This window comes from Chiloscyllium punctatum, chromosome 7, assembly GCF_047496795.1.
Source record: "Chiloscyllium punctatum isolate Juve2018m chromosome 7, sChiPun1.3, whole genome shotgun sequence".
Lineage (NCBI taxonomy): Eukaryota > Metazoa > Chordata > Chondrichthyes > Orectolobiformes > Hemiscylliidae > Chiloscyllium > Chiloscyllium punctatum.
The window spans coordinates 121,306,247-121,322,449 of NC_092745.1; the positions used below are offsets into that span (position 1 = coordinate 121,306,247).

The 16,203-nt window shown below is 42.8% G+C and overlaps 1 protein-coding gene across 1 annotated transcript in view; it reads right to left on the reverse strand.

Moving 5' to 3' along the window:
• Positions 1-6,507: 6,507 nt before the first annotated feature.
• The window catches only part of LOC140479370 (calcium-activated chloride channel regulator 3A-1-like), a 55,019-nt gene continuing 45,323 nt past the window's right edge, over positions 6,508-16,203 (reverse strand). Inside the window, exons 13-14 of the mRNA XM_072573278.1 lie at positions 8,191-8,418; positions 6,508-6,905 (exon numbers count right to left, since the gene is read on the reverse strand). Of these exons, the coding sequence (XP_072429379.1) occupies positions 6,508-6,905; positions 8,191-8,418 (626 nt within the window). The remainder of the gene's footprint in view (positions 6,906-8,190; positions 8,419-16,203) is intronic.

The following is a 16,203-nucleotide window of genomic DNA, read 5'->3' on the forward strand; positions in this document are numbered from 1 at the left end:
TTAAATAAGTGTACACTTTATTGGTTGTGAATGACTTTGGCATGGTCTTGGATTGTGAAACGTTAAACATAAATTCATGTTTTCTTTCTTCCAAGAGCTACACACTTGAATGTCCATGTTATGTTCATTTTCTACAGGGTGTTAGTACTTTTCCTTGAAGCTGTATTTTTGCATATCAGCCATTCAGTTCATCCACATCAATTTGTCCTTTTGTAAGTTACACATCATTGGCCAGTCACAAGCCCTATCGAGATCTGACTGTTTTAGTTGTGGATTGTCTACTGTCCTCTCTCTTGCAGTTAACTTGGGATCATATGGAAATGTGCAGATCATTCCTCCACAATATGCACATCTCGATAAGATCATTAGCTGCAACAGTTCCACAGTTCCAACATTAATCCTGTGGAACACCACTGCAAGTCACAAAGATCATGCACACATGTAATGCTTCCATCAACTTAACAAAATAGGTGACAACCATTCTCTAATGAATTCATCAGGGCAATGCCTTGACCAATTGAGTCAATCTCCTCACTGACATTTCAACAAATCTTGGCCGTTAACTTGCAATCATCATTTAACTGATGCATTCTCCATGTACATTATAAAATGTTGTTCCCTTTTGCAGGCTTGCAAATGCCCAAATAAACATGGCTGATTAACTTCAACAAGATGTGCGTTCTTTCAGAAATGTACTTGATGTACATGTGCAGTGAAAATGACGTATTGAAACACCTATCTCTAACCAAGGGAGAGGTCAGTAGACAATCCACAACCAAAACAGTCAGATCTAGATTGGGCTTGTAACTCTGACCTTGGACATGGTGAGGAGGTGCCATTGTTGAACTGGGGTGGACAAAGTCAGAGGTCACATGACACCAGGTTATGACTTAAGAGATTTATTTAAAATCACAAACTTTAGCAGTGGTGCTGATGAAGGGGCTATGCTTTGAAAGCTTGTAATTTCAAATAAACCTGTTGAACTATAATCTGGTGTCTGAGAGAAAGTAAGGAATGAAGATGCTGAAGAATCAGTCAAAAAGTGTGGCGCTGAAAAAGCACAGCAGGTCAGGCAGCATTCGAGGAGTTAGAGAGTTGACATTTCGGACATAAGCCCCTCCACTGACACACTTATTTGATTGGCGGAACCAGTTGTCACCCTCAACAAATTCCCTTTTGGATCCTCCCATTTCCTTCAGGCCAAAGGGGTAGCTATGGGCATCCACATCAGCCCAGCCATGCTTGCCTCTTTGTTGGATATGTGAAACAGTCCATCTTCCACAGTTATACCGGCACCATTCCCCACCCCTTCCTCTGCTAGATTGATGACTGTATTGGCACCAACTTGTGCTCCCAGGAGGAGGTGGAACAGTTCATCAACCTCACGACCACTTTCCACCCTGACCTTAAATTCACCTGGAGCATTTCCCCTTCCTGGACCTCTCCGTCTCCATCTCTGGTGACCGACCCAACATTGACATCTAATTCAAGCCCACTGACTTCCACAGCTACCTGAACTACACCTCTTTCCACCCCTGCTCCCTGTAAATTTATTATCTTTTACTCCCAATGTCTCCACCTCACCTGTATCTGCTCCTAAGAGGAGCAATTCCACACCAGGACATCCTAGATGGCCTCCTATTTCCAGGACACCAATTTCCCCTCCCATGTGATCAATAATGCCCTCCAGTAAATATCATCCACTTCCCACACCTCTACTATTGAACCCCACCCCTCCAACTGCAACAAAGATAGAACCACCACCACCCCCCCCCCAACCCGGTCCTCACCCCACTAATCTCCAGATACAGCGCATTATCCTCTGCCATCTACAATCAGACCCCACCACCAGAGATGTATTCCCTTATCTGTGTTCTGCAGAAACCATTCCTTCTTCCAATGTAAAGGAGACGACATTGAAAGTAATGGACAAAGTAGGTGAGGTGTTTGGATGTGCAGAAAAATCTCAGCTGGATGTGAAAAGATCCTTTGGGGCCTTGGATGGAGGTGAGGGGTAGAGGTGTGGGTGTAGATTTTACACCTCTTGCAGCGGCAAGGAAGGTGCTGAGAGTGTAGGGTGGGTTTGTGTGGCATGTTAACTTGTCTCGTCACATCCTCAAAGAATTCAATAAGGCTTGTGAGCCATGACCTGTCTCACACAAAGCCATGTATATTGATCTCTCAAAGTTGCCACCCATGTTGATCGGGTTGTTTAGAAGGCATATGGCGTTTTGGCTTTCATTAACAGGGGGAGTGAATTTAAGAGTTGTGAGGTTTTGCTGCAGCTTTATAAAACCCTAGTTCAACCACACTTGCAATATTGTGTCCAGTTCTGGTCACTTCATTACAGGAAGGATGTAGATGCTTTTGAGAGCATACAGAGGAGATTTACCAAGATGCTGCCTGGATTGAAGGGTTTATCTTGTGAAGAGAGGTTGAGAGAACTAGGGCTTTTCACTTTGGAGAGAAGACAGAAGAGAGGTGACTTGATAGAGATGTACAAAGTAATGCAAAGCATAGGTAGAGTAGATAGCCAGAGACTGTTCCCCAGGGCAGAAATGGCTGTCACTAGTGGTGATAATTTTAAAGTGAATGGAACAAGATGTAGGGGAAGTGTCAGAGGTAGGTTCTTTACACAGAGAGTGCTGGGTGTGTGGAATGCACTGCCAGTGGTGGTAGTAGATTCAGAGACATTAGGGACATTTTAGTGACTGCTGGACAAGCACATGGATGGCAGTAAATTGAGGGATGTGTAGGTTAAGTTGATCTCAGATTATGATAAATGATCAGCACAACATTGTGGACCGAAGGGCCTGTACTGTTCTATGTTCTATGTTCTAGTTAAAATGAAAGATAAATGATAAGTAGTGGGTGTAGCATATTGGATTTTAAGAATGCATTTGACAATTAGACTGTAAGATTATAAGATTTACAGTTTACCACATATTAGGTTATTTAATAAAAGAGAGCCTTTAGTGTTGGAGATAGTACATTGGCATTGATAGAAGGTTTGTTTGAAAAGATAGAGTTGGCATGAGGGGTACATTTTCAGGTGGGCAATCCATAATGAGTGGAGTGCTACAAGAGTCCGTGTTGTTGCCACAATGATTCACAATATATATTGATGATCTGGATGAGGAAGGTGAATGTACTACCACCCAGTTTGTGACTGAGACAAAAGTATAGGTGGGAAGGTATGACAGAGAGTCTGCAGAGTGATACAGTCAGGTTAAGTGAATGGACAAAAACTGAGCATATCAAGTGGGAAAATGTGAAGTGATGCACTTTGGCAGGAAGGATAATGGAGTTAAATATTCTTAAAATGAAGAAAGATTGCAGAAAGCCTCAGAACAGAGGGATTTGAAATCTTCATCCATGAAGCACAAAAGGCTCACATCCAAGTTGAGAAAGTAAAGGGGACACAAATAGAACATCAGCCTCTATTTCAAAGGAAATAGAGTATAAATGTTTTTAATTGCCAACTTCTGAAGTTCAAACTCTTTCTGCTTCTCTTTCTACTGCTCAGGCCTTTGTCTCTTCTTTTTCCTCTGCTTTTAATTGCAAGTAAAACTGTTTTGTTTCCTTACCTCTTTCTTTTTGTTCTGTCAGGGCTATTCTTCCCTTTGCTTTTGCCTCCAATTCAAGCTGTTTTATTTGCAATTGAATTTTAGCCATTTCCAAAGATTCTGTTGGCATTTCCGCAAATTCTAAGTGTCGAGCTATTGCTGCAATTCCCTCCAATATTCGCACGGACTGGGGCAACCCGAACTCCAGCTTGTTTGCCAATTCTAACAGCTTTGCCTTGCTCACTTTGTGTAAAACTCCCAAAGTCACTTCTACCACCCCCAGAAAACTCTTGGTGAGTGAAAGAGCCATTACTACAAAAGGCACTCCTTGTTTCAATCCGCCGAATTCAATACCCAAAATAAAAGATACCAACCATAATCACTGGCAGGTAAAAACAATAACTGCAGATGCTGGAAACCAAATACTGGATTAGTGGTGCTGGAAGAGCACAGCAGTTCAGGCAGCATCCAACGAGCAGCGAAATCGACGTTTCGGGCAAAAGCCAGGAATAAATTATTCCTGATGAAGTGCTTTTGCCTGAAACGTCGATTTCGCTGCTCGTTGGATGCTGCCTGAACTGCTGTGCTCTTCCAGCACCACTAATCCATAACCACTGGCAGCCTTTTGAGTCCAATAACCCTAAACCCGATTTGGGAATGATCGATTTTGATCGTGACAAGAGTCCCCAGTTTATGATACATCAGACCAGACTCCTTCAAAAATATTTTAAGAAGTTAATCTAGACTCGAACCTTTTCTTTTTTAAAGGCAAATGTCAAGTGTCTCAAATGCAAAACGACTGGTCAAACTACTGGACATTAAGAAATTATATAACACTGTAGTTAAAATACATCAAAGAAAGGGGAATTTAGAATAACAACTCTGTTAGAAACTGATCAGAATAATAGACACAGTAACTATAACTAATTAACTATTCCAATATAATAACACCTCAAAAACACACCCCTTAGCAAAAAAGAAAATTCAGACAAATTCTCACATCCATTTCTCTAATTCAGGAGGAAATAAATATCAAGAGGAGATTGAGAGAGAGTAGCAGTCAAGAGACATTCACTGAAGCTTCCAACTCTTTTGTGATGCTAATATCTTCTGATGTTACTGATAAAACCGAATTCTAGACATCTGGATCTGTGCGAGCTGGCCACACCCATTCAAATGTTTTCTTTTTTAAAAAAAGGTGTCCCAAGCTATTTACTCAGTCTTCAGCAGCAAATTTGGTATCTTTATCTGGCAAGCTCATTTCAAAACAAAAACAGAACAAAATAACTTCTTTAAGTGACAGCATTGTCACATGTGTGAGTGCATATGAGAATGGGTATGTTATGATTACAGTTCAGATAATGTGAGAAATAAATGGTCATCTGTTCTTTTGATTGAATCAAACAAGATTCTGTGCCTGTGCTTTGAAGTTACAAAGTGATGAAACAAGATATCTCTTAAGTTGCAAACAGCCAAGAGATGAGAAAAGAGAGAAATTCTCCCACATCTCTCCCCATCTTGAACACTAAACATAATTATTCCACAGGACTCCTATCATTCCCAAATTCCTAACTCATCCACAATAGCTCCACCTTTGCTGTCAGGTCATCAGTGATGCTTCATCTTGGTTTCTGGCTCAGCCAATCAGAATCCCTTTATTGCTGTTCTTCTCCTTTCTTTCCTTATACATTTCCTCACCATCTCACCAACTGGCCGTCAACCAGCTAAGCAAGAAACATGGAATGGTGGAATTCTGAAACAGAAAGAGAAATTGCTGGAGAACCTCAGCAGGTCTGGCAGCATCTGTGGAGTGAGAAAATCAGAGTTAACGTTTCAGGTCCAGTGACACTTCTTCAGATTCTGAAACACAAGTTCTGTTTCTGTCTCCACAGATGCTGCCAGATCTGTTGAAGTTCTGCAGCAATTCCTGTTTTAGTGTCAATCATCTAATCCCTCCATTCATGGTTGAAGTTTCCTTTTGATGCATATTTCCATTTCAGATCCTTGTTGATATTCTTATATTAAAGGAGCCAATTGGATGTATGTTGTTGATGATAGTAGTGTGGAAGTTGAATGGTATTGTTGTTTTCAGAAAACTTTCTCTGTGAGAATCGACTTCAAATAGTAATGTTGCCCCAGGGCCATTTGTTTTGAATTTCTAATTAATAGTGTCAGCCTCTCCAGGAAAATACCATTCTGATTGCAAGGTATATTTTTTAATGCAAAAGAGCAGAATAATATTTTTAACATCAATTATACAGAATGGAAGAGCACTCAGAATTGCCCAAGTTCCAAAAAATAAGATACAAAGATGGGTGGGAACCAAAGCTTATGTCCCCTGGGCTGTGTCTGTCATACCGTTTCAGTTTAAACAGAGAAACACAGAAAATAGAAGCAGGAGTTGACCATTCATTTCTTCCAGTGTACTCCACTGTTCAATGTGATCATGGCAAAACATCCAACTTAGTACCTGGTTCCCACTTTCTCTCCAGAGCCTTTAGCCATGACAACTGTATCCAACTCCTTGGAAACATTCAAAGTTTTGCTCAAAACTGCTGTCTTTGGCAGAGAGTTCCACAGGCTGATGATGCTCTGGGTGAAGGAATTTCTCTTTATACCAGTCCTAAATGGCCTACTCTGTGTCTCTGGACTGTGACCCTGGTTCTGGACTCCCTAGACATCAGGAACATCCTTCCTGTATTTATCTATTCAGCTTCCTACCTCTTCCAAGCCAATAATGAGGAAAGGTGCACCACAACATTGGTCAAAAAGCTGTGAAATCCCTGGAAAATAGCATGAATATTGGAGATATACCATGGACATTCATGGACTACAACCTCTCAGCACAAAATCTTTATAACATACAGTGTAATCTGTTTGACTGTTTGAATAATTAGACCAATTAATTGCATGCTACCTATTCATTCCTCCAGCAAGGATGTTAAGCTAGTGCAAAAGTTCTCCCCTTGCATTTTTCCTGAACCAGGTAATTGACAATCCCAATGATCAAACACACCAGAATTGCAACAACAATCGCAATCCAAATCACCTTCCATACACTACTGCCTTTTGGGTGCTCAACCAGAGGTGCAGGTACAAAGACATAAACCTTGGCTACATTAGACATTTCAGATGACTGTTCCTGTTTATCATAGGCACAGAGAGCGAAGTAGAGCGTTGTCCCATTTTGCACTTCTGTGTTTTCGGGAACAAATGTGAATGTTTCCCTTGAGCCAAATGGACGTGGATTCAAGTTGGTGAGGTTAACCAGGGCAGCTGCTGTGAAGTTGTCCCGTAGCTGGAGGAGGTGGTCACTCATTCTCATCTCATAGCGGGACGCTGTGAAAAGGAGAAATGAAAGAAGAGAGAAAAGAAATGAATGTGTTCCCATTTAAACTGAACAATGGTGACTTTCTAAACCGAGGTAAAGGGTGGAACCTGGAGGAAACAATGGGATCTTGGTTTGTGGCAGGAGAGCAGAGCAACCCATGCTTCATCTCATTTTGGAAAAGTGCACCACATCTTATACCAGTCAGGCACTAGGCAGGTCTGTCATGAGCCAGAATTTTGGGGGGAATGGATTTGTGCGCTGGAAAAGAGCTGCTGGCCAATTTATCCATGTTCCTCAGTGATAGTTGGGAACCATTGGCTGCTGCTGGCACTGCATACACCTGAGGGCCAATGAAGGACCCAGGTAAGTGATGGCAGGAAGTGGGTTGCTGGATGTTGGATTGTTGGGTGGGGGAGCTGGGAGATTCAACATCAAGCTGGGGGAGTGTGGGGTGCAATGGGAGAGGTGGCTGCCAGTGGACAGCACCCCCCCTCCCATCATAAACCCTTAATGCTGTGTCCATTTCAGTATCGTTGAAAGAGGGAACCCCTCTAGAAAACTCCAAGCCAATACGCCAGGCTTTGCTTCTTGTGCCCTCTGCAATGGGGTCCCTCCCCCACCACTGGATTAATACGAGCAACAGCAGAACGTAGTTGTAAGTGGGTATTGCCCATTTAAGCGGCTCAACTAGTGGAATACCATCAATGTGGAGCTTTACCATTCATATGAAAACAGCGCATTGTTACATTAAAACACAAATATCACAATTTATTGATTAAAGCAGAACACAAACAATCAATGAATCATTATAGAATCTCTATAGTGTGAAAACAGGCCCTTCAGCCCAGCAAGCCCACACCGACCCTTTGAAATGTATCTCACCCAGACCAATTCCTCTACATTTACCACTGACTAATGCACCTAACCCACCCTGAACACAATGGGCAATTTAGCATGGCCAATTCTTTGCATTGTGGGAGGAAACCAGAGCACCTGGAGAAAACCCACATAGATACAAGGAGAAAGTGCAAACTCCAACAGACGCTTGCCCAAGGCTAGAATTGAACCTGGGTCCCTGGCACTGTGAGGCAGCAGTGCACACCACTGAGCCACTATGCCACATCTAAATTCACAGATTCACTCAGACTTGATTTGGTTTCTCTCTTCCTCTGGTGGGTGCATTTTGTCTGTATAGAATATCTCCACTGTTCATCAGCATTCACCAACGATATATTTAATTCAGTCCCACAAAGAAAATATCCATATAAATAGCCAATGTTTAGCAACAATTACCTGCTCCCTCATCATAGTCCTCTCCTGGTGCAGTCCATTCCAACACAACTTTATTTTGAGCTAATGTTGCTTGAAGGTCTGTGATTTTACATGGTGGAGTGTCAACACTGAGGGTCCCTTCAGCAACTGAAATGGCTCCTCCTGACTTGACCCTGTTGAAATCTCCTATGTCAGCCTCAAGATCATCCAAATTGACTGAAGGTCTTGGTGGATTTACTTGAATTTTGCCTACAAAAAGAGTAAGAAATATATCTTAATTAGACCAAAACCACACAGACTTAATGAGCATAACCGTTTCACCTTGATCTGCAGGACTTGCCTCCAATTTCCCACAGGACATGTTTCTGGCCTTGGCTATCTGGTGTGAGGGAATAGGTGGGCAGAACCTCATACAAACACAGAGAATGTGGGAGAAACACAGGAACTCTTGCAGTATCTGAAGAGGGAGAAACAGAATTAATGTTTCGAGTCTGATATTAGACATGAAACATAAGTCTTTTTCTGTCTCTACAGATGTGACCAGATTGGCTGTATTTCACCTGCACTTTGGCTTTTAATTCCAAAGCTTATAACATTCTCATTGAAGAAATTTTGCTTCAACTGAGTCTGAAATGGCCAACAACTCATCCTGAGGCAGTAGTCTGTACTTGTAGATTCTCTGACCAGGGGAATCATCTCCCCTGCACCAACACCATCAAGCAGCATGATCTGATGTGTAGTTATCCCCTGAACAATTAAGTTGACACTTCTCTTTCCAGAGCAGCTTCCTGACCTGCAGTATGGTTCTGGTATTTTCTGGTTTTATTTCTGCCTCTTGCTTCAATTTGAATTTCTCATAGAACATAGAACATAGAACATAGAACAATACAGCACAGAACAGGCCCTTCGGCCCACGATGTTGTGCCGAACTTCTATCCTAGATTAAGCACCCATCCATGTACCTATCCAAATGCCGCTTAAAGGTCGCCAATGAATCTGACACTACCACTCCCTCGGGCAGCGCATTCCATGCCCCCACTACTCTCTGGGTAAAGAACCCACCCCTGACATCTCCCCTATACCTTCCACCCTTCACATTAAATTTATGTCCCCTTGTAACACTCTGTTGTACCCGGGGCAAAAGTTTCTGACTGTCTACTCTATCTATTCCTCTGATCATCTTATAAACCTCGATCAAGTCACCCCTCATCCTTCGCCGTTCCAACGAGAAAAGGCCGAGAACTCTCAACCTATCCTCGTACGACCTACTCTCCATTCCAGGCAACATCCTGGTAAATCTTCTCTGCACCCTCTCCAAAGCTTCCACATCTTTCCTAAAGTGAGGCGACCAGAACTGCACACAGTACTCCAAATGTGGCCTAACCAAAGTCCTGTACAGCTGCAACATCACCTCACGACTCTTGAATTCAATCCCTCTGCTAATGAACGATAATACTCCATAGGCCTTCTTACAAACTCTATCCACCTGAGTGGCAACCTTCAAAGATCTATGTACATAGACCCCAAGATCCCTCTGTTCCTCCACCTGACCAAGAACCCTACCATTAACCCTGTATTCCGCATTCTGATTTGTTCTTCCAAAATGGACAACCTCACACTTGGCAGGGTTGAACTCCATCTGCCACTCCTCAGCCCAGCTCTGCATCCTATCTAAGTCCCTCTGCAGCCGACAACAGCCCTCCTCACTGTCCACAACTCCACCTATCTTTGTATCATCTGCAAATTTACTGACCCACCCTTCGACTCCCTCCTCTAAGTCATTAATAAAAATTACAAACAGCAGAGGACCCAGAACTGATCCCTGCGGAACTCCACTTGTAACTGGACTCCATGCTGAATATTTACCATCTACCACCACTCTCTGACTTCTACCGGTTAGCCAGTTTTCTATCCAATTGGCCAAATTTCCCTCTATCCCATGCCTCCTGACTTTCCGCATAACGAACTCATCTTTGAGTTAGTTTCTTTTTGTTCAAACTGTTGTTTCTCTCTGATCATGAATTTGCTCTTTTTATCATCTTGTTTTATTCTGAGTCTTTTGTCAAACAGTTTTGTTCAAACTCTCTTTTCTTCTCTGGTTTTGGTCTAAAATTTAGAAATGATTAATGTTTTGCTGGTTTGGCTTAAAAGTGTGACCACCTCCTTGGAGAAGGAACAAACACATGAACATCATGGATTGTTCTGTGGGGCAAATGCAGCATGAGGAAAAGGTTTTCAAAATGCAGTAAATGTTTAGGTGGATTGTATTGTTTGAGAACCGATAAACAAATATGACACCTAAGATACTGTAATGGAAGGTATGTAATTTATATATATGCATATATTCTACATTTGTAGAAACATATGTAATAACTTCAATGCTTGTTTGGTTGGACAGAACTTAAGTAATGGGAAAACAAACAGATTGAGTATAAAGATAGGCAAGTTAGGCTCCAGCTTTATAGCAGTTTTGTCAGGCTGCCCTTGGAATATTGTGTACAGTTCTGGTCGCCACATACTAAAAGGGTGTGAATGTTTTAAGAGAGTACAGAAAAAGTTTACCAGGACGTTGTCTGGTTTGAGGATTTTGGCGATGAAGAAAGTTTGGATCGACTGGGTGAAAAATCACACAACACCAGGTTATAGTCCAACAGGTTTATTTGGAAGTACTAACGTTTGGAGCGGTGCTTCTTCAGCTGGAGGTGGTGGAAGCAAACACAGTAGCAGCATTTAAGAAGCACCTGGACAAATACATAAATAGGAAGGGAATAGAGGAATATGGATCCTGTAAGTGAGGACAGTTTTAGTATGTCAGGGTGAGATGTGTCGGTGCAGGCTTGGAGGACTGAAGGGGCTAGACCTGTGCTGTATTGTTCATTGTTCTTCTGTTTCTCATCTTGTATCTGGCACAAGAATTCCAAATCAAGGGGATTTCAATATTTATATCACATCAGGGGAGACTGCCAATTGGTTGGCAAGTGGTCTCTGATTGGTAGAGACATCACCATGGAAAATATACTCATTAATATTCATTGTCAGCTAACAGCCAGTTCTGCTAAATTTTTAATCAAGAGGTTTGTTTCTAATTGGTCAGGCCCTGAGAAATTAACCAATGACCGGCTGTCACCTACTTGTTGAGTTGCAGTAGGAACAGAGTGTGTACATGTCATTTCTGTCTGTCAAGGGCCTGGTGTGTTATTACATGGAACTTCCAGCCCACACAAGGGCACCACTCTGCGAGCCTGAGAGATGACCTTAAACTGGTTGTCGGCATAATTCCTTGCACTCTTATCCAGCAAATGTAGCCCAAACTTACATCTGATGTCAGATACTGTCTTTTTGGTTTGATGTCAGTATGTATTTGTTGGTGAACACCATTCGTGTTATTACTGCACAGTAAGAAAGGGAAACAGGTAGCTTCACTTCTTGCTCAACCCTTTGAGCTTGGACGACAATTGCTGAATAATTCTGAATGTGCCTGGAATTACATTGACAATGGATTTAAGGCAGTCAGCTAAACCAAAGCAAAAAACAATGAAGCCAGATTTCATTCTAGGATCTGACTTGTCTCATGGGCCCAACAGCTACAATAGAGCTAGGGTTAGTTTTAATTTTAAACTGTAATGTATGAAGAGCTTACAATGATGCTCGTCCAAAGGCCAACACATAATTATCCAAGGGAATAAACTAGGTGGCATTATGAAATTATTTTACATTTGAGTTAGAGTTACTGATGGGAATTTGAGGAGGCAACAGCAATCTCAACTATTGGTATCAGCATGTGTGAACCCAGTGCCACATCTTTTCAAGAATACTCAGTGTATCTTGCACAAATTGGGCATTTACCAAGCCAGACTTGGTCCAGGATGAAGGACCCTGAGAGGGGTAGAACGGGTGTGAGCATGGAGCTGCCAGACAATCAGAGCGGAGTTGGTCCTCTTGATTCAGCAGTGCCAGGAGCTAGGTGGTGGCTGTTGCCGGTATGACACATATACAAGGTTTTGAATAAACAATGAACCTAGGAATATAGGTGAATGATGGTGGAAGGACGGTAACGGGGTGAGGAGAGTTGGCAGAAAGTGTAGAAAGATTGGCTGTCAGCAGCCTACCCCTTCCTAACCTTTGGCGCCTCATTCAGGGGCTGAGTGACTTTGAAAGAGGGCCTGTCCCCAGATGCTGCAAGTAAACCCATGAGGGTTTGCATGGTGGCTTGTCCACGTGGTGGGTATTCTGTCCACCTTTCTGTTTAACACCAATGGTGGTGGGACATTGCCCTTGAGTGAACATCAAGGCCTCAAGAGCACCATTGAAATGCCATCCTGCCATGGATTTACCAGGCTGGAGGTGAGAAGGTGGTGGCAGAAGCCCTCCTGGGGGAAGGCACAAGATTTTGACCATTGCGTTAAAACACAGTGAAGAATGACATGCAACAGTAGAAGGTAATCTTTTATCACAGTAAGGAAGGGGTCAGTAAACTCATTAGTGTTTATATTTCCCATCCCCCATTGCCCAACACCATTATTTAGCTTTTCATGGACTGTAAAGGCTAGGAGAATCTTCTGTAATGAATGCCACAAAGGTTTAGGCATTATGTGAAGTACCATTCCAGCCACAATAGGAAGCAAAACAGATAGCACCCAAAGGATATGGAGAGCTCACAACTCAGTGGTTTACCACACCATAAAACCATGCACCATTGTCAAGGCATCCCTGTACATGAGAGTCATTGAGTCCTACAGCACAGAGAGAGGCCCTTTGGCGCAAACCGGTTCACGACAACCAAAATGTTCATCCACGCCAACCCTGCACTTGGTACATATTCTTCTAAACCTTTCTTATTCATGTATTTGTCCAAATGCCTTTTAAATGTGGTTAATGTACCTGCCTCAACCACTTCTGTTGGCAGCTTATTCCGTATGCATACCACTCTCAGTGTAAAAACTTTGCCCCTCAGGTTCCTTTTTATTCATCACCTCTAAATTTAAACTGATTCCCTCTAGTGCTCAATTCGTCAACCCTGGGAAAAAGATTGAGTGCATTCTCCTTAACCATCCCTCTCATGATCTTATACACGTCCATAAGATCCCCCCCTCAGTCTTCTACACTCTAAAGAAAAAAGTCCAACTTCTCCAGCCTCTCCCTATAACTCAGACCGTTAAGTTCTGGTAATATCCTTGTAAATTTCTTCAGCAGTCTTTCCAGTTTAATAACATCCTTCCTGTAGCAAGGTGATCAAAACTGAACACCATACTCTAAGTGCAGCCTCAACAGCGTCCTGTACAGCTGCAACTTCCCAACTTCTATATTCAGTGCCCTGACTGATGAAGTCCAGTGTGTCAAAAGACTTTTTCACTACCCTGTCTAACTGTGACTCCTCTTTCAGAGAACGTGTGCCTGAATTCCAAGGTCCCCCTATTCCACTACACTCTTTAAGGCCCTACCATTCACCATGAAACTCCTACCTTGATTTGACTTACCCAAATACAAGACTTCACACTTATCTACATTGAACACCATTTGCCTGTTCTCATCCCACTTCCTCCGATGATCAAGGTCCTGCTGCAGTATCTGGTACCCTTCCTTACTATACACAATACTTCCTGTTTTAGTGTCTTACTAGCAAACTTACTAATCATGCCTTGGACATTCTAATCCAGATCACTGATGTAGATAACCAGCAACAATGGGCCCAGTACTGACTCCTGAGGCACTCGACTAATCACAGGTCTCAAGTCTGACAAGCACCCTTTCAGAATTACCCTCTGCTTCCTACCATCAAGCCAGTTGTGTATCCAATTTGCCAGTCTCCCCTAGATTCCATGCGATCTAACCTTCCAGAGCAGCCTATCATGTGGAAACTTATCAAAGGCCTTACTGAAATCCATATCGACTACATCTACCCTGCCCTCATCAACCTTCCTGGTCACTTCATCAAAGAGCTCAAACGAATTTGTGAGGCATGATCTCCCACATATGCTGATGAATCAAACCCTGTCTTTCCAAATGCAGGTATATCTTATTTCTCAGAATCTTCTCAAGTAACTTACCCATCACAGATGTTAAGCACACTGGTCTATAGTTCCCTGATTTTCTTTGCAGCCCGTTTTGAACAATGGCACAACATTCACTACCCTCCAGTCTTCTGGGACCTCGCCCATGGCTAACGGTGATGCCGAAAGGTGAGAGGTAGTTGACTTTGGAAGAAGTAACAGGAATGCAGAGCACTGGGCTAATGCTAAAATTCTTGGCAGTGTGGGTGAACAGAGAGATCTCAGTGTCCTGGTCATAAATCCCTGAAAGTTGCCACCCAGATTGATTGGGTTATTAAGAAGGCACATGGTGTTTATTGGGAGGGGGATTGAGTTTTGGAGCCGTGAGATCATGCTTCAGCTATACAAGACACTGGAAAGGCCCCACCTGGAGTATTGCGTGCAGTTTTGGTCACCGCATTATAGGAAGGTTGTGGTTGCTTTGGAAATGGTTCAGAGGAGAATTACTCAGATATTGGAAGGAGGGTCTTATGAGCAAAGGCTGAGGGAAGTGAGGCTGTTTTTGTTGGAGAGAAGAAGGTTGAGAGGAGACTTAATTGAGACGTATAAGATAATCAGAGGGTTAGCTAGGGTGGACAGTGAGAGCCCTTTTCCTCAGACGGTGAAGGTGTACATGAGGGACATAGCTTTACATTGAGGGGTGATAAATCTAGGACAGATATTAGGGGTAGTTTCTTCACTCAGAGTGTAGTAGGGGTGTGGAACGGCCTTCCTGCAACTGTAGTAGACTCACCGACGTTAAGGGTATTTAAATGGGCATTGGACATACATATGGATAGTAATGAAATGGGGTAGGTTAGATGGGCATCAGATTATTTTCACAGGTTGGTGCAACATTGAGGACCGAAGGGCCTGTGCCGCATTGTAACACTCTCTGTTCTGTGTTAAAACTAACTGCCAGGGTCCCTGCAATTTCCTCTCTAGCCTGTTTCAGTGTTCTTGGATATATCTGGTAAGGACCAGGAGACTTATCCATTTTCATTCATTCTAATCCATCCAACTCCTCCTCCACTGTGATATGGGTTGTCTCCAAGATATGACCTTAACTTCTCCAAGTTCCCAAGTCTTCATGTCTTTCTCCATGATAAACACAGAGGATAAATATTCATTGAGGACTTCGCCCCATCTCCTGAGGTTCGACACATATATGTCCACTTTGGTCTTTGAGAGGCCCTATTCTCTCTCTAGGTATTCTTTACCCTTTAATATGCTTAAATAACTTCGATGGATTCACCTTAATTTTCTCAGCCAAGGCTATCTCATGCCCCCTTTTTGCCCTCCTCATTTCCTTCTTTAGTGAACTCCTGGATCCACTATATACCTCCAGAGATTCCCTTGATCCCAGCTGCCTGTACCTGAGGCGTACCTCCTCCTTTTTTCTGGTCAAAGCCTCAATATCTTTAGTCATCCAGGGTTCCCTGTTCCTGTCAATCTTGCCTTTCACCCTTCCAGGAACGTGTAGACTTTGAAGTCTAGCTATCTCAGTTTTAAAGGCCTCCCACATCCCGGAGATCCCTTTGCCTGGAAACAAACTACTTCAACCAACCCCTGTAAGCTCCTGTCTAATTCCATCAAAATTTGCCTTGCCTCAGTTTAGAAATTGAAACTGTCGACCAATTTTGTTCCCCTCCATCACTATTTTAAAATTAATAGAACTATGGTCACTGGTCCCAAAGTGCTCCCCCACTGTCACTTCAGACACCTGTCCTGCCCTATTTTCCAAGAGTAGATTGAGTTTTGCCCCTTCCGAGTGGAACCTTTGTATACTGCTTGTGGAAATGCACTTTCCTGAACACCCTTAACAAATTCCAGCCCATATAAGCACTTAATGTTATGGCAGTCCCAGTCTATTTTGGGAAAATTAAAATCCTCTACTATGACAAGCCTATTCCTCCTGTAAGTCTCCCTGGTCTCTGCATATTTGTTCCTCTAATTCCCATTGACTATTTGGGGGCCTATAGTACTACTGCAGTACCACCCCCTT